Here is a 24,289-nt window from a genome sequence, read left to right as displayed (position 1 = left end):
TTTTTTTTTTTTTATCCTCACCCGAGGACATTTTTCCATTTTTTGTACAGATAGAGCGGGAGGGAGAGAGAGGAAGGGAGAGAGAGAGAGAAACATCGATGTGAAGGGACACATCGAGTGGCTGCCACCCGCACGACCAACCAGGGCCGGGGACAAACTGCAACCGAAGTACGTGCCCTTAGCGGGAACCGAACCCGGGTCTCTGCGGACCGCAGGCTGACGCTCTAACCGCTGAGCCAAACTGGCCAGGGCGGGGAAGTCAAAAGTTTTACAGGATTTTCTACTCTTGTGGGGTTAGATCAGTGCCCCTAATGCCACGTTATTCAAGGGTCAACTGTACATGTAGGACAGGACTTACAAAAGTGATGCTGGTTCTCATGGTCACTGCATGGTGACACCTGGAGTGGTTGATGGTGGTGTCTCTCGGCTGAGCATCTTGCCCCAGTGCTGGGAGAGAGCAGGCAGTGCTGGAGCAGGAGCAGGAGCAGGAGCTGGAGCTGGAGCAGGAGCTGGAGCAGGAACAGGAGCTGGAGCAGGAGCTGGAGCAGGAGCTGGAGCAGGAGCTGGAGCAGGAGCTGGAGCAGGAGCAGGAGCTGGAGCTGGAGCAGGAGCTGGAGCAGGAACAGGAGCTGGAGCAGGAGCTGGAGCAGGAGCTGGAGCAGGAGCTGGAGCTGGAGCTGGAGCAGGAGCAGGAGCAGGAGCAGGAGCTGGAGCTGGAGCAGGAGCTGGAGCAGGAACAGGAGCTGGAGCAGGAACAGGAGCTGGAGCAGGAGCTGGAGCAGGAACAGGAGCTGGAGCAGGAGCTGGAGCAGGAGCTGGAGCTGGAGCAGGAGCAGGAGCAGGAGCTGGAGCAGGAGCTGGAGCAGGAGCAGGAGCAGGAGCTGGAGCAGGAGCAGGAGCAGGAGCAGGCCTTGGGGTGCCTTTGACAGGAGCACCGAGCTCTTTCCACCTCCTGGTGCTGACGTCAGGGCTGTCTCCTTTTTTTTCCTTTTCAAGAATTGGTTGTTCAACTCTTCATTTTTCATAAGCTTGCTAGCCTTGTGTTATGTTGCTTGTAACCAAAGGAACTTGTTAACAAATACAGATTATTTGGTTTCCTTACAGTTTCACTATCATTTGCAGAACTTCTAGGGCTGTCACTGTATTTCCATCCTTGTTCATACCTTGTTTTCCCATTTTTCTAGAAGTGGAATTTCTGGGTCAGAGGGTACCCATTTCTGCTTTCGCTGGTGTACTCTGCCAACTTGATATCTAGTAGGTTTACTAATTTACATTCCCACTAGCAACTGTAAGCATATGCCTGTCACCCTATATCGTGAAAAAGGTGACTGTTATGAGTAGTATGTAATCTTTGCAAGTTTCATAGGGGACTCAGTGTGTGATAACTTGCCTCTTTTTGCTTTCTGCTGGTAGGGAACTTGAATGATCTTTTAACATGCTTATTGGCCATTTGGATTTCTTTTTTGTTGACTGTTAATATCTTTTATTAAAAAGAATTAGGGTGTTCATCTTCTTTCTGTTAACATGTTTTCACTCTTCCCATTAAGGATCCTCTGTCAGATGTGTTAGGAAAATAACCATTTTCCTAACTTGTTATTTGCTTTTCAACTTTACTGTGTTTTTGAAATACAGATTTTTAAAGATTTGGAATTAGTTAAATCAATCTTTTCTTTAAAGGAAAAGACTTCTTAAGTGTTCTGGAAGGGACCGAAATGTGTTGGCTAGGACCTTGTACACATTTAGGCTGTGTGTTGATGGTCAAATGATAGTATGTGCTGAATACATGCTACCTGTGGAATGAAGAGAATGCATTGTTTGTATCTTCATTAGTTCATTTATCCATCATTTCCTGAGTGCCTACTTTGTTGGTGGCACTGGGGGGTGTAGGTGTGTGTGTGAAGGAATCAGCCCTGAGGAAGTTTCAGGGGTGGTGATGTGTAGGCAGACCTTGGGGTTGCCCTGGCCCCCAGAACAGGGGCACTGCCATCTCCACGAATAAAAATAAGATTGCAGCCAGCATTTCCTGCCTTGTCTGCTTTTTCTCCCCCATCCCACTCAGGGGCTCCCCCCTCCCCATCACTGTGAGTGGTTGGTATTTGTTTTAATAGTCTTTTGTTGGGTACCTAAGCAGACTCTGAAATCAAAATTTTAAATTCTGTTTTTATTTAACCATTTTACCAGATGTTTCCTGTGGTTTGACAGATGCACCATTTACTCGAAAGTTACACTCCTGAGATTTTCAATGTTATGGACACTGTTGCTATAGACAATGATTCTGTCAAGGCAGGATTTGGACGACAACTTTCGTATCATTTTTGGGTTGAAAATGTGTTTTTCCCCAGAACAGAAATGCTTGTCTTCATAATCTTCTCTGTTACAATTCTGGTCTCTGGTTTATGAAGACTATAGCTGGTTAATCAGAGTTTATTTCAGTAAACACTGCTGTGCCTCGGTGAATGTTACTTTCTGAAAGCAGCTGGACTCAGGGGTACACAGGTTTTGTTTGCAAAACTCACCTGGGTAGAAGAGAACTCAGGTAGTGAGCAGGTGAAACTTTAAATTAGACTGAAAATCTGACTGACCCTCCACTTCTGTGTGCCAGTTGTCGCTGGGGAATGGTTAAGAAAGCTGCAGACTTGGCATTTGTTTGCACCGACCTACAGCCCCTTGGGACAAATGAAGGATCGCTGTGGTACCTAGCCTTCCCCATGCCTGCAGTCAGCATTTTTCTGCCGTCCAAGAGTCCAAATAGAAAAGAGCCTCTCATCCAGGATTCTGCTGGTGGGAGGAAAGCAGAAGGAAGTTGCTTCCTACAAAACACAAGTGAGACTGTAGTTGTGGCTGCAGCGGAGGAAAAATACGGATTTTTGACATTCCTTCTGCGCGGGGCCAGCTGCAAGGGTGCTGCGGAGTTGCATGCATTGTTCCGGCAGAGCCAGCCCCCTTCCCCGGCAACCTTCCTCTCCTGTGTTTTGGTTAGCCGTAGTTTGGAGTTTTATAAAAGCCTTATGTTATGGAAGATGGAGAAACAAAGAAAGAGGAAATCACATACTGTAATTCTGACAGCAGACCTATTTTCTCACAAAATGGAACTGTAATGATGCATGTAACATTTTGGCAAGACACCCTCTGTAAATAAACCCTCCCAGGAGTTGCTAACCTATCCCAGGACCCATAGGAAACTTTTCCTGCAATGTGGGGCAGGCAGGCCCCTTACCTTGCAAGTCTCCTTTCGGGGGCCAGGGACTTTTATTCTGACAGGCATTCCGCCTATCCAGTTTTGTGCCTGGGACTGCTTGCCAAGTTTGTGAGGCCCAAGGCTTTCTTGTGGGAGGACGCTGGGCTGTCTTCATGCTCTTTGGCAATGATTAAAGTGAGGTTAGTACCAAAAACCCTTTCATTTTATTCCCTTATCCTTGCTTTTTCAAACCAGATGGCAACCCTGTATTTTCAGCTGTAATTAATTTAAACTGTGAGGCAGCAAGTGCTGGGAGAGGTAGAGTTGATTTTGCTCAGAAGGGACAGCAGTGATTTTCCCCTCTCATCCCTCACCCCTCACTGAACGGCACCTTGTCCCAATCATATCCACATCATGTACAGTTTCTTCGGAGAGGGGACTGCACGGAGAGAGAGGGCTGGTAATAGGGCTGCAGCCCTGGCCGCCGATTACACGTGGGAGCTGGGAGGGTTCATGCACACTGGTAATTGTTTCCTTAATGGGTTGGAGTAACCAAGTTTCAGGTGATGGCTGACATGTTATTGCCAGGCCGGGCTGTCATGTGACCACTCCTAGACAATGGTGCATGGTGTGGGTGGCTGCTGGTTTGGGGAGTACAGGGTGCTTTTCTTCCCACTCGTTCAGCTGCCAGCATTGCCTCCAGAAGAAGGGTATGTTTTAGGTTTAACATTTATTCTTAAAGAAAATTACAAGGGAAATAAAAGCACTTGGCCACAATTGAAGTCTGGAGGTTTTGACCTCAGCTATTTGACCACTTCCCTCCATGGAAATTTTACTTGAGTCCCTCCTCTGAGTTGTTTTAGTGCACAGGATCCATTAGACACCAAGAGGTCCTTCACTTTTAATGGCAAGAAAACGAATGCTTTTGTTTAATCTCTCAGTGAGTTGTAAGTGACTCCACAGAGCAGCCCCTCCTCCCAGCCTTTCCTGCCCTCTTGGCTCTGAAATGAAGCAGTTACGAAGGAGAGCATGAGTGTCCTCGGCGCCCTCACCTGCCTGCACAGATAGGTGCGACGGGCTTTCCGTTTCATCATTTGAGAAACACATTTTCTGGGCAGTACAGAGGAGTTGCAGATTGAAGATCTGTTAACGATAATATATGTGCAAAGCAATTGTAAAACTGTACGCTAATGTTATACAAATGGTAGTTATTACTGTGTATTATTAACATTAGCTATCCTTGATGACTTGAAGTAATTTTTAAAGGCCCATGGTGAGAAATGAGAACCGCAAATATGTAGCTTGTGAGACTCCACGATGCTCTGCTCACTGTTGATTGCAACATCATTGACCGTGTGCCTGCATTTGTTAAATTGAGTGAACTGGGTGATGGATGTTCTTTGTTTATTGAACTTTTATGTCAAATGTTTACATTATTCATGAGCATTTCTCTCATGAACCACTTGGACTGTGTTTACAGAGGCTTGCATTTTGTTGTTGCGGGTCAGACCCATCCTTTTGGAAATCTTTTATTTTTCTCTAGTAGAGAGGGGCAAACATGTAGTGAAAAATGTGTCCCGTAGCCCCAAACTGCTTTACTACCAGTGACTTGTCAAAACTTCTAAGGACTAAAAATCAAACATAGAATTGCCATATGATCCAGCAAGTCTATTTATGGGTATATACCCAAAGTAATTGAAAGCAGGGTCTCAAAGAGACGGTTGTACACCCGTGTTCATAGCAGGAACATTCACAAAGAGTCGAAGGGTGGAAACAACCCAAATGTCCATCACTGCATCCAGATAAGCAAAATGTAGTCTATACACACAGTGAACTATTATTCAGCCTTTAAAAAGGAACAGAATTCTGAGGTGTTAAAGTAAGGATGAACCTTGAGGACATTATGCCACGTGAAGGACTAATCGTGTATGACTGCACTTTGTGAGGAGTGAAATTCATAGAGACAGAAGTGATTGCCAGGGCCTGGGGCAGGGGGATGGGAAGTTAGTGTCTGATGGGACGTTTCAGTTTGGGAAGATGAAAAAGTTCTGGAGGTGGATGGTGATGATGGTTGCACAACAGTGTGGATGTATTTCAAGCCGCTGAACTATACACTTAAAAATTACTAAAATGGTGAATTTTGAGTGTGTTTTACCATCATAAAAAATTATGACTCTATTACCCGTGCTTTTGGTTATTTTGGGTAAGTCTTTGCATTCTATACTCAGCTGGATGAGCCATGCACAAGGAGGAAGTGAGCAGTTTGGAGGATAGAAGTTCAGCTCTCCGAAGATGTGCTATTTGTTGCCTAATTAATACAGAGTCGCAGTGTGATGACTCTTGGGTGATAATTTTAATTGAAAGGATAGTTAGGATTCACCATTACTGTTTGATTTTGGAAGTCCTTGCTTATGAAAAGGAAAGTGTGTGTCATTTGCGGTGTTGGGGGATGGTAGCCCTGGATTTTCTAAAGGCATTTTTAGAATCACCATCCCAAGGGTTTGGGGGTAGTTTGAGTGTTGAACCGCAGGTTCCCCTGGGTTCCTTTTCTTCCTCCTTTTCAGGGTCCCAGGTTTTGGACTAAATATGATTTTAATAACTAGGAGACTACTCAGTTTAGAGAGATGTTACAATGAAGCTAAGCAGACAGTTTAGGGAAAGCCAGTTCTGAATTCTATGAAGAGTTTGAACATGAGAATAATTGTAAAGAAATGGAGTTTATAACTCAGAGAAAAATGAAGTAGGCCATCAGTAGTTCTTTTTTTTTTTAGGTCCCTTGTAAACTTTGCTTTAAGACTAGAGATTGGTAATTTGTCTATCAGTTGGCAATGTTAGAAGCCTTTTAGAGCACCTGAGGGTCCTTGAAATAATCTTTTAAGTAATTCAAATCTGCTCCTATCATGTAATCTAGGTAAAGAAAAAATAGCTTAGCCAACTTTTTCCTCTAGTTTTTAGAAAGATGGAGTTCAGCTGAGAGACAGCCTCGATGCTCAGGGAATTAGTGCAATGCATAATTTGCTCTCAGATAGAAGGTCGTTTAATAATAATTTTATAATAATTTAATATTAATAGTGATGACTATTTTAAAGAATATTTGGTGGGTGCCTCGATATCTTTTAATAGATGACCATTTAATCACTTTATATACTCAATACTTATGCTCACAAACTTTTTAGTATAATTATAATTTAACTCAATAATTTAATTTTGCCTGCCAAGTTTCCAGCCAGGGTAGGTGGGTAGTTGTAAAAGGAAAACTGGCTTTCCAATTTTTGTTTAGTATTGAATTAATGTACTGAATTACAGGTTACCCACTAATATCAGCAGGTATCCAAAATAATTTGGAACCGGTTACCACCACCTTCAGGACTGCTTGCCCTAAGGCGCAGGAATGCGACTGTGGATTGTGTCTGGGTGCCTGCAGGCAAGAAGGAGGTAATTGCAACAAACCAGATAGCACAGGAAGGAAATTTGATAGTTTGTCTCTGATGATATGCACGTGTGCTGCAGATACATGTGGTAACTCATTTCTATCTCTAGCCTCTGTGGGGTCACAGATACAGCAGAATTAATAGAAAAAAAACCAAGCAGGCGGAATTGAGGTGGCCACACTCACAAAGTGACAGGGCAGTGGAAGTAGCTATTGGCATCTTGAGTGGTACTATTGACAGTGGAGGTCCAATTGACTACAGGGCCTGGAATAATCCTGATTTCAAATGTTCTATTCTGTTTACTTTAGTGCTTTCTTATTAGACCTTACGCCCTGATTTCTGGTTCAGAAATAAGCTACCATAAATTGAAGGTCATGATCTTCTCTTGTGTGCTCTGTTTCTTAGATTACATCTGGAGTAGTATGTCTAGTTCTGGGCATCACACTTGAAGATGAAGGTACGAAGGTCATGTGGAGGGTCTTCTTGATTGGTGAAGAGAATTCTGAGCATGGCAGGGCTGGCATAGAAGCAGTTGTCTAGTAGTTGGAAGAACTAGATCTCATTGAATTTTTCCAAAGGGTTGACCTTTGACCCACAAATCCTACTGGAAAGCAGACTTCGTTCATTATGAGGAAGAACTTTTTTTTTTTTTTTTTTGGTGCGGGAACTGAACCTGGGACCCTGGTCCACAGGCCGATGCTCCAAATGCTGAGCCAAACTGGCCACGGCTGAGGAATACCTTTTATGGAAGCTTTTCAGTGGTTGAGGGAATTGCTTAGAGAGGAAGTAAGTGCCTGTGTGTGCGGCAGTCTGAGGGGCGCTGCAACCCCCCATCGTCTCCTCTGTTCACAGCCATTTCACCATGAAGCCCTTTTCCTGTGAGTAGGACAAAGCATCCAACCTTGATGGTCTTATAATATTTCCCAGCAATTTGTGGCAAAATGTGGAGTAAAAGCTAAGAGTGAGCCTTCAAGAGAATTTGAATGGAATTATGAAAGCTGGCTCGGTGTCAAACCAGAAGGTTGGAAGCGGAAATGACGACGGGAGGCGATTCCAGACCATTACTTGCTGGAGGATTTGCGACAACTGGAGTTGTTTCTCCGGTCACCCCTCAGCCAGGAGTTGCCCCGGAGCTTCACGAGTTCCTCTGTCTTATTCAGACCACTTGGAGCTGGTTTTTTCCTAAGACTTGGTGTGCTTTTGGTTGGTTCATGCACAGATTACATGCCAGGCACTGTGGTAGACCCTGACCGGGGAAACTTCTGGGCGGTGCCCTGTGCATAGAGGCCCTTCTAGTCTGCTTCACTCAGCCTGACTAGAAGGGACTGGTCTTCTCACCAAGTCTTAGGTTGGTTGGTGGATGATTAAGAAGGGGAATGATTCCATCTTGCTCCTTTCTGAGCAGCTGGTTCCACACTCTGCTAGCACAAGGAAGCCTTTGCCAGTGGATCTTACAATCAGATTAAGGGTGTGGGGTGGGTGGGGAGGGAGGAGCCGGAAGAACTGAGCTTCTGGTCCCCTCCCAGCAAAGCTGGTACAGACATTGTCCATTAAAAGCTGGCTCTGGGCCCTGGCCAGTTTGGCTCAGCGGTTAGAGCGTTGGCCTGCGGTCCTGAGAGACCCGGGTTCGGTCCCGCTAAGGGCATGTACCTCGGTTGCAGTTTGTCCCCGGCCCTGGTCGGTTGTGCGGGTGGCAGCCACTCAATGTGTCCCTTTCACGTTGATGTTTCTCTCTCTCTCTCTCTGTTCCTCTCTCTCCCCCCTACTCTACCTGAACAAAAAATGGAAAAATGTCCTCGGGTGAGGATAAAAAATAAAAAAATAAAAATAAAAGCTGGCTCTGGGAGGTCTCATTGGGCAAATCCCTTTGCTTCTGTCTTTTCTCTAGTCCTCACCCCAGCAGTCTCAAGTGGTCCTTAAAGGATAGCCAAGCAGAACATCACCATGTTGATATGTCTGTTGCTGTGCAGAGTAGATGATCTCCACTAGGTTGTTGCCCACCTCAGGCATTGTAGCTGAGTTACAGAAGGAAGACTTAATGTTTTCCATCCCTTCTCTGGTGCAAGACTCTCTTTAATGCCAAAAATATGATGGTTGTATTTTTTACATCACTCATTGAAAGAATACATAATGACAAAAATGACTGCAAATTTAGTAGCAAGAGGAATTTTAAATTAATTTATATTTTATGAGTCCCAGCAACCTCTCCATTCATGTGAAACCCTGAGTGGACGCACATGGGACATGTGAGCATTGTCTGCGGGCAGTGCTTGGTGTGCACGTGGTGCCCGCCCGCGTGCAGCAAGTCCTGGGGAGACCCACTGCTTTCGTGGTCACAGGTGCTAACGGGGCGGACGAGATGCTTTACCAATCATGTTCTCAGGGTTGACCTCTTTTCCCAAATTTTAGTTTTTCCTCTTGTCTCAGCTTGTGATGGAAAACATGTGCAGACAGTTGTAGTCAGAGAACTAACTGGTTGAGCAAAAAAAAAAAAAAAATTTTTTTTTTTTTTTTAACATAGAGTTGAGCAATTCAGAAATGTGCGTCTCCCAGCCATGTGTAAGAGCTCTGGTCTGCTGGCCAACACTGCGGGCAAGTCTTGCTTTTGTATAGGCGGCAGGTCTAGAAAGCCCTTACGTTCCCAAGCAAGTAAGATCTCTGGAAGCCAGGCGAGGAGATGGGACGTTTGCTGTGGGAGGCGCTGCACTCACTCAGAGCCTGTGACCGCTTTGCACATTATTCTAGCAAAACTGGTTGCCTGGCTTTGGGGCCCCCGGTGAGGAGACTGAAAGGTATGGGGTACAGCAGTGGCAGAAACACTTCAGGAATGACCCTACGTTAACCACGGGAGGAAACCAGAACACAGCGAGGAGCTCACCCCAGAATGCAAGCGGCTGAGCAGTGTGAGAGGACTCTGTGGAGCAGACAGGCCTGTCCTGGGGGTCTGCTGCTTCACAACTGAACATAGTGTGTATGATAAAGACCCTGAGTCACCAAGGCAGGAAAGATTAAATGGTAGGATGTTTCAGAGGAGTTGCTAAGATAGATTTAAAGTGCTTTGTCTCTGAGGCTCACTTTTGGGGTATCTAGGAGCTTTACCTAAGTGTCCACCCTGTGGCTCCAGGAGGCGCATCAGGTCTCCTGGGCTCCCCACGCACATCTGCAGTAATTGTGCCGAGGAAAGCGGAGACCCACTTTCCCTGAGCTCCTTCCAGTCTCGAGGAGCAAGGAGGACAGGCGTGGGAGGAGCAGGCACATCACACAGCGCTGGTTGGGGCTGGAGGACGCATGGACACATGGGTTACGCTGAGGCAGTGCCACTCACCGAGAGGGCTTTGATCGGAAACCCCTGACGCAGTCACCGAGGAGGCCAAGTTGTGTTTTCTCTCGCACTGCCCAGCACTGTGGATTTGCCCTCGGAATTGCAGAAACCCTCACCAGCGACTAAGGCAGAAGAGGAAGGCCTGGCCTCTCGGAGTCCTCGCCCCACCACCTGTCAGCCATGTGACTCTGGCTGAGGATCCGATTCTCCACTCCCCTTCCCTCCAGGTGCCACGGGAATGGTGGTGGGACTGTCCGAGGGTTGGCCCGAGCATTGAATGAGAGACGTAGGCCGTACTCAGAGTTGGCCTGTGGTCTCAGGGTGTTTGTTATCGACAGGCCCATCAGTGTAGGAATAATGAAAAGATCTGCTGGTTCGTTCGTTCGTTCATCCATCCAGAATGTTCCTGAACGAAAGGTTTTGGATGAGAACTTGGCAGACAAGCTCTTCCCTCTTGTATGTCGGGGGAGGAGGGTGGGGATACCTTTTCCTGGCTTCTGAATTGCATTTGGAGGAGAAGCGAGGGGCTGCTGGACCTCCAGCTTCTCATTGGCAGGCCTGACCTTGCACACACTGGTCTGGACTCCTGTTAGCTCTTGGTGCTCATTAAACATGCTTCATAATGGCAGGCACACAGGGGTACCTGGAGTCCAGTGGATCCTGGGACCGGGCCTCTTTGAAAGTGTCTTGAGCTCTAAAATTTTGGGTAGAGGAGGGCAGGATTAATACAAATAAAGCAGGAAAAAGCACGGGTGTGGACAGTATCTAAAAATGTATAGAGCAACGGGGTAAAAAAAGGCCACGGCAATTGTATTGTTCGCTGGGGCTGCCATGACAAAGAACCACAGTGTGGGGCGGAACAGAAACGCACTGTCTCACCTTCTGGAGGCTGGAAGCCTGAGGACAGGGCGGCAGGGCGGATTTCCTGAGGGTTGGGAGGGAGGAGCTGCTCCAGGCCTCTCTTCTGGTGGCCTCAGGCATTCCTTGGCTTAAAGATAGCATTCTCCCTGTGTCTCCACATCATCTTGCCCCTCTGTACATGCCTGTCATTGTCCAAATTTCTGCTTTTTATAAGGACACCAATCACATTGGATGAGGGCCTACCCTGATGACCTCATCTTCACTTGATTAACTGCAAGTTAACTCTGTTTCCAAGTAAGATCACATTTGCAGGCAGGGAGTTACATCTTGCGGGGGTGGGGTGGGGGCATAGTTCAACGCATAACAAATTAAAAGCAATTTAAAGAAGAAAGCAGAATGGCCAATAAATGTGTGAACAGACCCTCAGTGACGCAGGTAACTTCTGGATGCTGCCTGGGGGGCACTTGGAAACCACGCGCCCAGGTACAAAGACATGCAAGGATATAAACACAGGGGGGCTATTTACAACAAGGGAAAACCAGAGATTGCCCAGATACCTGTCTGTTCATATGAAGGAATACTGTACAGCAGGAAAATAAACTAGGTGGGCCCGATCCCCAGGGTGGGGCATGCAGGAGGTGACCGATCGATGTTCTCTCTCATTGATGTTTCTATCTCTCTCCCCCTCTCCCTTCCTCTCTCAAAATCAGTAAAGAAAAAAACAAATAAGGTAACGAGGTCTAGCATGTGACCTGGCATGCATGAGAGGAAAGATTATCAAGATAAATGATTTGCTTCCAGGGATTCCCCATCTTCTATTGCATTTTATTTTTGACATTACTTTCTAAGGGCAGCACTGCAGTGGCATATGCGTTTCTCACCGGGACTGCAGGTCACAAGTCACATGTTTGAGCAAGTGAGGTATTGTTCAGTTCCATGGAGCTGGTTTTAGAAATCTGAAGTAGCAGAAAGGGGGATGCTAGTGTTGTTGGGAGTCGTGGGGGGAAGTGTTCCGTGGGTGGATAGCTGTGGCAACTGAAGCAGCCGATTGCAGTGACCTTCACACTCAGGTTGGGTTCCCTGGAGCCTCTGACGGGGCGTGGGGCGGGGCTGTGTCTGTTTTCTTGATTATTTGTGATGTGAAGTGATGATAGTTGTCTTATGCAACACAGTCTTTCCCTGCATGTAAGGGAAAGGCCGGCTCCACCCCTTCTCACTGCTGACCAGGATGCGCGTGTCACGGCAGCAGAGAGCCCCTAGGTCGCTCCGTGTTTGGGGCACCGTGGGTGCGTTTCCCAGCTTTCTCTGCCCATGACACACAGCTTGCCATTTTCTACCCTGGAGGGCGTCTCCGCGTCATCGTACTCAGGCTTTCCTCTGTCACAGCACCCCAGTGCTGCTGTCACCACTCCGTGTCCCGGCCGAAGTGGTGATGAGACAGGATGCCTCGGACACAAACCCAAGCACCGTCTTGCTTGGCTGGGAAGCAGTGAGGTACCCTGCTCACCAGGAGAAAGAAGGGGGGCAATGCGTGCATCCCCGTGTGTGTGAGGTTGGGACACGCAAGGGCCCGTTCAGAAGTGGAGGGGATCCAAAGCTGGAGAAGGTGGCCAAAGGGAGAAAACATCCCACTGCCTCTGATGCCAGATGTTTAAATGTTTCCTAACCTGCGTTTTTAGAAAAAGGTCTTTCCTGCTGGGAATTCCCTCTGAAATGTCCCCAGTTCCCTTTTTATTCAGCACAGATACCATTACCTGGACTCACAGCACCATGTACTTTAATAATTCACCTACTCAACAATTAGTTAACACACCCGCTGTGTGCTGTTCTGTTCCCAGCACTGGGGAGGGGGCCGAGCTTGTAGGCGTGGGCCTCTCGAGTGTCCCGTCCAGCTGGGGAGGCTGGACGTGCCCCTGGAGACAGCTCCACGAAGCTGGCTGATAATACGGTAAGGCAGACACAACTAACGGGGGGCGTGACTTGAGGGGCTGGTGCCTTAATGTATGTCTGGGTTCCCACTCTTCTCTCCCTGCAGTTTGGGGGGCAGTTGGGAGGCTTCGGAGGTGATGCAGAGCTGGGTAGGGTCTCTGGTGAGAACAGCTGAATGGCGGGGTGTGTGAGGGTGACACTCTGCTCCATCTGGATCTTGGGCTGTGTTTGTCGTCTTCACTTTGGTCCTCTTTTCTGGAAACCTGGGCAAGTTCCACCTACCCTACCCGATGCGCGTCATGAACCTGGGGGTTCTGTAAGGGATGGTTGTGGCATGCTTTGTATTTTTAATTTAAAAATTGTTACTATTTTTTTTTTATGTGTTTTATTGATTTCTTTTTCTTTCTTTTTTTTTAAGAGGGTAAGGGAGAGAGAGAGAAACATCGATGAGAGAAGCATCGACATCGATCGGCTGCCTCCTGCACACCCTTCCAGGGATCAAGCCCACAACGTGGGCATGTGGCCTGACTGGGACTTGAACCAGCGACCTCTTGGTGCATAGGTCAATGCTCAACCACTGAGCCACACCAGCTGGGCTAAAAATTGTTATTTTTTAATTGTGGTGAAGTATGCATGACATTTTAGCCATTTTTAGCCACAGTTCAGTGGCATTAAGTACATTCTCTGAGAAAGCTTTTACAATTTAAAGATGCTTTAACAACTTTGTTATTAGTGTTGGACCGTGAAGGTTTATTATTCTCCTGTAGGTTCCCAGAGGACAAATGCTTGTGCAAGGAATGCAGTGGGGGAGGAAGGGGGCCTGAGCTGGAAGGAAAGTCTTGGCTGTGACCATCAAGGTCCCCTCTTCCCTCCTGGCCTCCCCATTGCTCCCAGAGACCTTCAGTTTCCTGCCGCCAGGTGTGGTCTAGCGTCCAGCAGGACCACTGTCACCTCGGCTGTTCTGAGCATTTTGGGAGCTGGGGCAGGAGCGACACAGGGCTGGACTGGCCCTTGCTTCATTCACCTGGGCCGAGAGACCTGCCCTGCGACTGCCCAGTGCCTGCAGCCTGGGGCTTCACAGCATCCCAGGAGCCCAGAATATTCTCTTGAAAGCACCAAGTAAAATATCTCATACCTGTATCCCCTCCCATGACAGACAGATGCAGACTCACATTGTTTTAGTCCACAGTTAATTAATGGAATTCAGCTGAGGCCTGAGCATGTCCATGCTGTAATAATACCTTCCCCTGGGTTTGCTTTAAACTCAGAGCTCCTGATGTGTAAGGGCAGGAAATCTCATGTTAGTGAGGATCCAGGGGATACAGTGCACTATTCCACGTGATGGACTCATTCAGCTTCACTGCTTGGGATCTAGTTGACTTTCCCCAGACGCTGCAGACACGTCTGGTTTCTCAGCTCAGAGAGGGGAGTAAGTAGCAGCATGTGGTGTCCATTGCCTGGAACACTGTCGTGGAGGAAAAGTGTAATAGGTGTCCTCTTTCTTGCCATCCCTTTGCATTTTCTCTTTTAAAACAGTGGACAGTGGAAATGCCCTCCCCAGGGTGAGTGCGAGGCCCCAGGAGCGGCCAGGGTGCCCTGGAGCCTCAGGGACATCTCGGTCTTTGGTGTGCAGCCACTCAGGAGCCCTTAGGCCTTACTGGGGCTGTAGCGGTGCTTCCGTGGAGGCCGCTCCAAGCTCCCAGGCAGGAAGCATGTGGTTTGGGTCTGCTGGCGGTGCGAGCACATGATGCTTCGGGAAGCAGCAGAGCCCAGGGTGTGATTCACCGAGGGGGAAACAAGGAAAACAATGTCTGTCTTTAAGCTCCAGGAACTAGAAAAATGAGCTGGAAATGTGAGTAATGTATAATTTTACTAAAATTAACCAGCGAGTTCTTCAGACGTTTTCTTTGTGTTTTTCGGTGCCGTCTGCTCCATGATGCCCCTCTGTGTCATGTTTTCGGTTGGCCGTTTTCCTGGTTTGTGTCCCCCCGAGTCCCTTCCACTCCCCCACGTGGCACTGCCCCGTCGGCTGTGTGCCCTCGGACAGCTCACTGCTGGCTGTGGGCCGCGGTCCGGGGCTGCTGATCCCCAGGCCTCGTGGCTGGCTCTGGAGGCTCAGCAGAGTTCATACGTGTGACTCAGTTTGCCAGTATTCAGTGCGAGGGATCGGTGGGCTGTGTGTATGTGCTGGTAACTTGGGGGGCGGGGGGTGTGGGGTGGGGGGTAGTCTTCATCCTGCGAGTCTCCCCCGTCTCTTCCAGCTTCTGTGGCAGCACCACCTCACCTGTACCCATGAGATGGCAGCACTGCGTCTTACTTTCTGTAACTATCACAAAATAGGGGCTCAGTTTACACGGGCTGGATGTACTGGAGCCCGAATGGGACAAAGGAGAATTCCGACTGAGAAGCTCATTCTTCTATTCCCTGAGGTTGCCCCACTCCCTGAATGGCCTTTGGAAACCTCACTGAGGGGTGAGGAGGAGAGGAGATTGTGTCAGGGAAGCGGTTTACATATCTTGTAAAACATTTAAGTTTTATTTTATCCAAATTTAGAAGGAACCTTTTTAATTTTTTTTAAACTTTTTAATTTAATCCTCACCTGAGGGCATTTTTGCATTTATCTTCAGATAGAGCAGGAGGGAGAGAGGAAGGGAGAGAGAGAGAGAAACATCGATGTGAGAGAGACACATCACCTGGTTGCCACCCACACAACCCCAACTGCAACTGAGGTACGTGCCCTTAGCGGGAACCAAACCCAGGTCTCTCTGGTCCACAGGCTGATGCTCTAACTGCTGAGCCAAACTGGCCAGGGCTTTAATTTATTTTTAATCCTCACCTGAGGATACTTTTCTATCTATCTTCAGATAGAGTGGGAGGGAGGGGAGAGGGAGAAATATTGGTGTGAGAGGCACATCGACTCGGTTGCCTCTCGCACGACCCCAACTAGGGCCGGGGACGAACTGCAACAGAGGTACGTGCCCTTGACCAGAATCAAACCTTCGACTCTGGTCCATGGGTCAGCGCTTTAACTGCTGAGCCAAACCGGCCAGAGCTAGAAGGAAACTTTTAATTTTTATTTCTCAATTATAGTTGACATTTAATATTTTATATTTCAGGTGTATAGTATAGTGGGTAGACAAGTATATAGTTTAGGAAGTGTGTGTGTGTAGATGAAGAAATCATTGACAGTGGTGTGATGGGGTCTATTACAGGTTTGCATGGGGCACTTTGGGGTCCAGAGCTCGGTTGGCTGTGTGTGTGGTGTGTGGGGGTATATATATGCAGTCAGAGGCATGGAGTGGCATGTCTCGTTTGAAGAATGGCAGGCAGAATGTTTCAGCTACAGAGCACGACGCTTGCGGGTGTGAAACCCAGAGAGGATGGAAACGTGGTCGGGCAGACTGGGAAGGGCCCAGGAGACCTCAGTGGTGCTGAGCTGCTGCGAAGGGCCTGATGTGTTTGGATCTGCTGTATAAAAGTATCATGCCGAAATGAATACAGATGAAACAGGAAGTCTGAATGAGGTTTGGCGGATTGTCTCAGTGTCATTAGTCTGGTTATGAAAGACTAGTTTTTACAAGATGTCACCATTGGGGAAACTGGGTAAAGGGTACATGTGAATATGAAGTTTAAAATAGTTAATTCCTTCTCTGGGTTTCTTTATTTGCATGCAAACCCAGGCTTCTCTGCTATAAATAGGTTTTCTGTGCCCTGGCCAGTGTGGCTCAGTTGGTTGGCATGTCGTCCCACGCACCGAAAGGTTGCGGGTTTGATTCCTGGTTAGGGTACATGCTTAGGTTGCGGGTTCCATCCCTGGGTACGGAAGGCAATCAATTGATGTTTCTCTCAGTCTCTCCCTCGCTAAACTCAGTTTTTTGTTGTTGTTGTTTTTTTTAACAAGGTGGCCTGCTGAGGCAAGAGGATGACTACTTGTGAGTGCTGAGAATAATTTTATTTATTTTTTATCCTCACCTGAGGACATTTTTCCTATTTTTTGTTGTTGTTCAGATAGAGTGGGAAGGGGGAGAGAGAGAGAAACATTGATGTGACAGGGGCACATCGAGTGGTTGCCGTCTGCTCCACCCAACCAGGGCCGAGGACAGACGGCAACCGAGGTATGTGCCCTTAGTGGGAACCAAACCCGGGTCTCTGGGCCACAGGCCGACGCTCTAACCGCTGAGCCAAACCGGCCAGGGCTAATTTGTATTTCTTAAAGGGAAGTCATTATCTACCACATTTTAGGTAAAAGACTTGATCATTCCTTATGACCAAAAGATTGCTCTGGCAGCTGGAGAACATGGTGGGATGAAGGGGAGACTTCCCTGGAGTAAACAGGGGAGAAGTAGGGACCTGGGCCGAGCCCGGAACAGTGTGGTCTTCTGCCAGCCCTGCCTTACCATCATCTGGGCTGAGACATTCCCCAACAGACGCAACATACAATGTTGCCGTAGCCCAGATCCGTCAGATCGTGGGGTGGGTGCCATCCTGTCTGTGTTTCACACAGCACCTGCCACATGCCCAGCATGTAACCACGGTCTCTTTGAGGCCATTCCATGGACTTTCTAAAGCAGATGACGCTTGCTGGTGTGTCCTGGTCTTAGAGCTGCACGCGGGCACACCATGAGCCAGCGCACACGCCACTGCTTCTCGGCCAGTGACGTGGCTGCTGAGTCCTGGTTCCGTCATCCGGAAAGGGGGCAATTACAGCATCTTCCTCCTGCCATTCAGAAGGTCATATGAGCTAATAATACCTGTGGCGCAGGACCTGGCACATAGAAACATTTTGGTAACTTTGGGTTATCATTTTCGTCTCCATCCTTATAAATGGCCTTGAACACCTAGGTTAGTTCTTTAGGCTCTGAACATGTGGAGTTTATTGTAAAAGTGCTCAAATAGGCACCTAACCTGCACGGACAGGCTGCTGAGCGGACCCTGAGGAAGGCTCTTCCTTCAGCACCAAGGGGCTTTGCAGTCACCCTGACTCGGGTTAGTGTCCTGGTTCAGCTTACCAGTTGGTGAGCTATTTGACCTGAGCCTCAGAAAATGGGGGTGATGATGATATAATATTTATCCACAGCAAGGTGGAGAATTAAATAAAATAATCTTTGTGAAGTGCTAGGCGCATGGCCAGTATCCCCTTTGCCACTCATAGGATGCAGGCATCCCCATCTGAGTGATCCCTCTTTTTCAGGAACAAGACTGCCAATGGAGACTGCCGGAAAGACCCCCGGGAGCGGAGCCGCAGCCCCATCGAGCGGGCCGTGGCCCCCACCATGAGCCTGCATGGCAACCACCTGTACACATCCCTCCCCAGCCTCAGCATGGAGCAGCCCCTCGCACTGACCAAGAACAGCATGGATGCCAGCAGGCCAGCGGGCATCTCACCCACACTGACCCCAGTGGAGCGGCAGCAGGTATGTAGGTCCAGTAGGGTTTGGGCTGGTGGCCAGGAGCGGGTTCGGGGCTGGGGGCTGGGGGCTGGGGGCTGGGTGGAGTGCACTGAGCAGAGGCCGTGAGGGAAGTGGTGAGAAGTGGTGGGGAAGGCCATCCTCAGCCTTGACTCTGCACTTGGGATGAGGGAGCAGTGGCGACGGCAGGAGGGATCCTTTTACCAAATACCACCTCGCATTTCAGTGCCTACCTGGGCCTGCTGGGCCTCACCGCTCGGGACTAAGCACCGCGGACAAGGTGTTGAACGGCTTTGAGGTTTAGTTTCTTTGTTCAAGGGCTGGTCTCGATTAGGTGTGTGTTTAGCAGTCCTCCTTGGTGGTCTGTTTCTGTTAGGATCAGTGTAACGACCCTGATGGCAATTATACATTTACCCATTGTAAGGTCACACGGGTGAAGTGAAATGTCAGGTTGCTTTGCTTTGGGCTGGAATCCTATGAAGTCAGTGGTCACAATAGTTATTAGCTCGTGCTGGTCAGAAACCTGATTGGCAGATAGGGATTTTTTTTTTTCTTTATTGATTTTAGAGAGAAAGGGAGATAGAAACATCAGTGAGAGAGAACATCGACTGCCGCCTCCTGCATGCCCCCACCAGGGACTTGGCCCACAACCTGGGCCTGTGCCCTGACGGGGAATCGAACCGGTGACCTCTCGGTGCATGGGTCGACGCTTGACCACTGAGCCACACCGGCTGGGCTAGGGATGTTTTTTATTCAAGGAAAATAAGAAAATTAAGTTATTTAATAAATACAGTTTGCTTGGTAGGAGAATAATCTTTTATAAATGAAATGAGGTTCCCGCGGAAATCTGTAATAAAAGGGGCACTAACATTGGGGTTTGGAGTCTGCACGAACCCATGGCCCTTCTCTCTGAGCCTCTGGTCCTCGGTCAGTGTTTGCTGAAGACTGACTGACAGTGAGCAGAGGATGTGCTGTGTGCAGCAGGAGGCTGGGCCGGCGTCCCCACGGCACACCACAGCCTCGTCTCGCTGCCCCAGGCCGGGCTCTGACAGCCGCTCCACCTGTCCAGCTGCGCCCCGGCCCAACCTGTGTGCCTGGCACGTGTCTGGTCTGGTCAGTGATGAGTGCGGTGGGCAGGCCTGGGCGTTGGGAGAGGCTGTGCTGGTGTCTGATTCCCAGTAAGGCTGACGAGCAGTTGTGCTTCCAGCCTTGGCGTCCGACAGCATGGTCCCGTGTGCTTCATTCATTCACGTAGCCAGGGAATGTGCTGGGAGCCAGTGAAGCAAGACGTGTTCACAGTTTTAGTCCGAAGGATGTAGGTAGTCAAGTAACTTAACTATGGTGTTTAACTATTAATGTAGCCACGTACTCTGATAAGAACAGGGGGCCAAGTTGTCACTGCCCTTCGTTTGTTGACCATGACTAGGACTGACCATGCCCCGGGCACCCCACAAAACTCCGGAGATACAGAGGTGTGTGCAGGACACGCTCGGCCCAGGAGCTCCCAGTCGTCAGGGAAATGTGTGAGGAGAGGGTGGCACCCTAGGGTGATGGGCCACAGTGGAAGTGATCTGAGCATAAAAGGCATTTATTTCCGAGATCCAGGGAAATCAGCTCCCTGGTTGCTGCCACCGCGTCGGGGAGCTCCTCGGGGAGGAGGTGGGAGTCCCCTGGGAAGTTTTGTCTCAGCCGAGGAGGCCGAGGCAGGAAGCTCCAGGGCCTGCCTGTGGTAGACCCTGCCTGCCCTTTAGCCTCTGGGACGGCTTTTGTGGATCTTCTGGTTGGTTTTTAGTCACAGGTGCTTTGTGACAAGCGCAGTCCTGGACAGAGCGACCTGGCTGCTGTCTTCACCGTGGTCTCTCCCACCCTGTCCTAAAATGTGCCTAGGTGCCCGCTCCAGCAGAGGGCCCCGCCCATCGGATGTGTTGTGGGGCTGGTGAGCGGGTTTTCTGGAAGTGAGAACTTTGAATTCCCACCTGTGTTCTTTTTTTTTTTTTATCCTCACCCGAGGACATTTTTCCACTTTTTGTTCAGGTAGAGTGGGAGGGAGAGAGAGGAACAGAGAGAGAGAGAGAGAGAGAGAGAAACATCGACGTGAAAGGGACACATCGAGTGGCTGCCACCCGCACGACCAACCAGGGCCGGGGACAAACTGCAACCGAGGTACATGCCCTTAGCGGGAACCGAACCCGGGTCTCTCAGGACCGCAGGCCGACGCTCTAACCGCTGAGCCAAACCGGCCAGGGCCCCACCTGTGTTCTAATGGGATTCCTGGCCAGTGGCCATCGAATGAACCGGCAGCTTTCCTGGGATGGGCACGGTGGCACTGGCTTCCCCAATATGACGGCCACTGACCTAAGTTCTCATTAGGTTCAGGTTAGTGGTAAAGAGGTTATCAGCCTGCCCTTTCACCTTTACTGCTGGTCAACATGTGTTTTATTCACATAGGAACCGTTCCTCACTCCTTCCTGGGTCAGCGGCATGGCCTGGGCAGTCCGCTCGGACACTCACTGAGTCTGTGCCCAGGACCCAGATAAGCGGCACAGCGCCTGTTCTGCAGCCGCTCGGGGCATCTCCCGATTCCCGGAGTCCCACTGCATTTGTGGGAAGTGTGTGGCTGCAGCTCTGAGCAAGGGACACGCGGTGGGGAGGGCTGGGCAGCGGCAGAGCTTCGTGTGGCAGGCAGGCAGGGGAGCCTGCCTTCGTGTGTTGGAAAATGTGACTCAGAACTCTGGGAACTGGGACTGGAAAGTTTCTAGGGAGGCATGTCTGGGGAGGCTGCAGAGAGTGTCACCCCACTTTGTGTTTTGGTAATGGCAGCTCTGAGGATATGAAGTATTCTAAAGGAAGGTACAAAAAATACCAAGAGGGTGGCCTCAAGGGCAGCAGCAAACAAGGAGACAGGATAAGATGACCCAAGGGACAGGGACATCCGACTGTTCTCATAGGGATGCTCTTTCCCTAGGGGTAGCCAGAGCCGGTGGGGTAATGGATGAATGTTGCTAAGTGACAAATTCTCACCCTGGCCCTGCTGCTAATTTGCTGTGTAACCTCCAGCAGTTTGCCTGTTTCTGTCTTCCTTTCCCTCCATCTGGGAAATTATGGTGTTGGGGGAGGGGTGTTGGGCCATCTGGGAGGGTGAGGCCTGTTCCAGGTGGGTGCATGGTACCAAAGACCAGCTTGCACTCAGCCAGATTCCATGAGATGCTGAAACCAAAGCTCGGAAGAGGAAGGTGGTTTGTGTGTCCCAGGAGAGCTGAGCCGGCTGGCTGCAGGCCTAGATTTGGGGGAGAGGATGCAGTGACCATTTGCACATTAGTGTATGTCAGGTCAGGAGGCATCCCAGAGAGGATCTAATACCAGGGGTGCAGTTGTAATCTCTTCATAGCGTCCCCACATTGATGGGTCGTTCCGCCCTTCTGGGCCCTTTGCTAAGAGGAGGCACACTCTCCCCTGGAGTGGCCTTTCCCGCCTTTGGACAGCACCAACATACAGGCTGGGTGTCGACTTTATTCTTCAGTCTAAGCTTCCCTAAATCCACTTTGTGACACTCTGCATTTCTTCATCTTCCAAGACCCTTTCCCCAAATACATCCCTACTTTCTGACTTTTGTGTTGGTCAGGACTCTGGTTGTAAGGAACAGAAACCAGTCTGAGCTGCTTTAAGCACAAAAGGAAGGGAGTTTTATTGGGAGGGTCATGGGTACGGCCGGGGTGAGGAAGGAAGGGCTCGCCCTTGCCTGGGAGAGCAGGGGAGGACACAGGACTCTCCTTGCCCAGCGTGGCTGTCCCACAGCTCCTGAGATCAACTTGAAACTTATGTGTCAGGCTTAATAGTTGGGCCCTAGCCTGGGTCAGATTTCCAACCTGGCCAAGGGGTAAGGTCACTTATAAACATGGTTGCCTTAGCCCTACCTCTAGATGGAGAGGAGGGGAAGCGATCATGGGCTCAGGGATTAAATACATCCTCAGGAGGTGGGCTCTAAGCTGCAGGCTGTCCCCCAGATTCAGTCTGAGTAGCACCTGATGAGCAGGGCTCCTACACGTGACCAGGGACCAGGCTTCCACACCCTTCATCCCAGGAGATGGGTCTCGTCAGATACTAGTCTTCTTGTTTCACATGCAAACAGATGGGAGCTAAACCTGCTGGAAGCCATTGCCTGAGGTCCTGCCTGGTGAGTGGTACTCACCTCTGCCATGTTTGCCACCTGTGTCTGGTGGTTCCCTCCCTGCTAAGCCAAGCACATCTTCCCATCCTGGATGTGTTGATTACTTGTTAGACACAAGCCCCAGGCCCTTCTGTTTAATCCCAGTTTCTAATAGATCTTTATCCCAGAACATGTTTTTGTCTTTTTTTTTTTTTTTTAGCAAGGAATGTCTATTGATCGAGAAGGCCTCACTCAAGAAGATGGAAGAACTAATTCTCAAAGCCATCTTAAGAGAGCTCAAGATTCAGGCTTTTGTATATCGGAGAAGGGAGGGTGGCTGAGGTGAAGAGGTGGGGGTGGGGACTGTGGACAGCTAGGCACAGAAAAGGGGTCCAAGGAAAAGCATGAGATTTCTAAATCCCTTTGTTCCTGGCCGACCCCTGCCGCGGAATCCGGTTCTGCAGCCATTACCTGCGCGTGTGCCACCTTCTCGGCCTTGCTCATCTCCCGCCAGGGGAAGGTCGAAGCGAAGCCTTGTGTGTGTCAGTGTAGTCGTCCCTCGCCACTCCACGCTTCGACTTTCGCAGCTTCACTCTATGCGAGGGGTAACTGTATAGAAATAAAGAATCCTACTTCGCGGAAATTCTTTATCGCGGTAGAGTCTGGAACAGATTAACCGCGATACACGAGGGCCAAATGTACTGGCTACTGATCGCCTCTTGGACAGGGTATGGGTGGATAAGCCCGATTGCCCTCAGTTGACACTACTGTCTTGATAGGCCCTTTGGGTGACCCTTCAAGCAGTCCCTCACTCGTTGTCTTGGAACTCAGCTCACATCCTCCTGTCTTGTCCTTGGGCCTAGCAGGGAATACTTTCCTGGCTGGAACCTGAGGAAGCTCAGTTTGGTTCAGATATTTTCTGCCCAAGTTCTGGGGATCCAGAAAGTTGCTCTGGTCCCTGCTCTGAAGTATGCGTGGTCTGGAGGAGAAGGCAGCTGCTGGTGTCTTGTGGGTACACCTGGAAGGGCTGCTTTACTTGATGAATCAGGTCGCAGGGGGTCATAAAAGGCTTCGTAGAGATGGTATTCCAACAGAGTTTAAAGGACGAGTGGAGTTTGCTAGGCAAACAGTCTGGCTGGTATGGGGAAGGCAGGCATTGGCACAACAGATTGGGCAAGGGGTGGTATGCGTGTAATTCATATACACAGATGTATTTTCTGTATTTCTGTTTCCATCATTTGTGTGGCCATAATAAAACCCAACTGGAGCTGGCTTTGGCCTAAGCAGAAAACGAACGTGTGAAGGGTGCAGGGATCATCCAGAGAACCTCTGGGGTACAGTGGCACATACTGAGCAGGCAGGCCTGCTGCTCCAGGGACCTCGGGGGGGGGGGGACTCGCCCATAGGAGCAGTGGAGGCTTCTGCCCTCTGAATCTGCCACTGTCCTTTAGCACGGACTCCACTTTTGAAGTAGGAGGCTGCAGACGGGCTGGACTTGGATTTGCGCGCTGAGGTGGTGGGTGGTTGTGGTGTAAGAAGGGTGCACCCTGTCTCAGCTTGGCAGGTGTCTAAGGACCAGGGTCTCTGGCGGGGGAAGCAGAACTGCTCCTGTGTGCCCAAGCTGATGCCAGACCCCTTCCTCTCTCTAGAACCGGCCTTCAGTGATCACCTGCGCCTCTGCCAGTGCCCGCAACTGCAACCTGTCCCACTGCCCCATCGCGCACAGTGGCTGCGTGGCCGGACCGCCCAGCTACCGGAGGGCCCCGAGCTGTAAGTGTCCTTGGGACAGGGGTGGCCAGGGGGGCTCTGCCTTCCTCAGTCAACATGACTTTGAGTGGAGATTGCTTCTTTCCAATCTCATGCTGTGGACGGAACCTCTAGCTGTCCTGGAGCTTATTTCTGATTGAGAATGAAAAAGTGGGATTTTTGGAACACACATGCTCCTAGCATTGTGCCTTGGGTGGGAAGGAGGGAGACACACATTGGGCCTGACCTTCAGGATCTCACTGAACT

General features: G+C 49.6%; 1 protein-coding gene across 2 annotated transcripts in view; it reads left to right on the top strand.

Moving 5' to 3' along the window:
• VGLL4 (vestigial like family member 4) overlaps positions 1-24,289 on the top strand; it is a 157,451-nt gene that overhangs the window by 130,320 nt on the left and 2,842 nt on the right. For both annotated transcript variants that reach the window (XM_036266929.1, XM_036266930.1), the window contains 2 exons: positions 17,913-18,135; positions 23,926-24,046. In XM_036266929.1, the coding sequence (XP_036122822.1) occupies positions 17,913-18,135; positions 23,926-24,046 (344 nt within the window). The remainder of the gene's footprint in view (positions 1-17,912; positions 18,136-23,925; positions 24,047-24,289) is intronic.

The sequence above is a fragment of the Molossus molossus genome, unplaced genomic scaffold, assembly GCF_014108415.1.
Source record: "Molossus molossus isolate mMolMol1 unplaced genomic scaffold, mMolMol1.p scaffold_m16_p_18, whole genome shotgun sequence".
NCBI classification, from domain to species: Eukaryota; Metazoa; Chordata; class Mammalia; order Chiroptera; family Molossidae; genus Molossus; species Molossus molossus.
The sequence above is the reverse complement of the archived record's forward strand: the minus strand, read 5'-3'. Positions and strand labels throughout refer to the sequence as shown.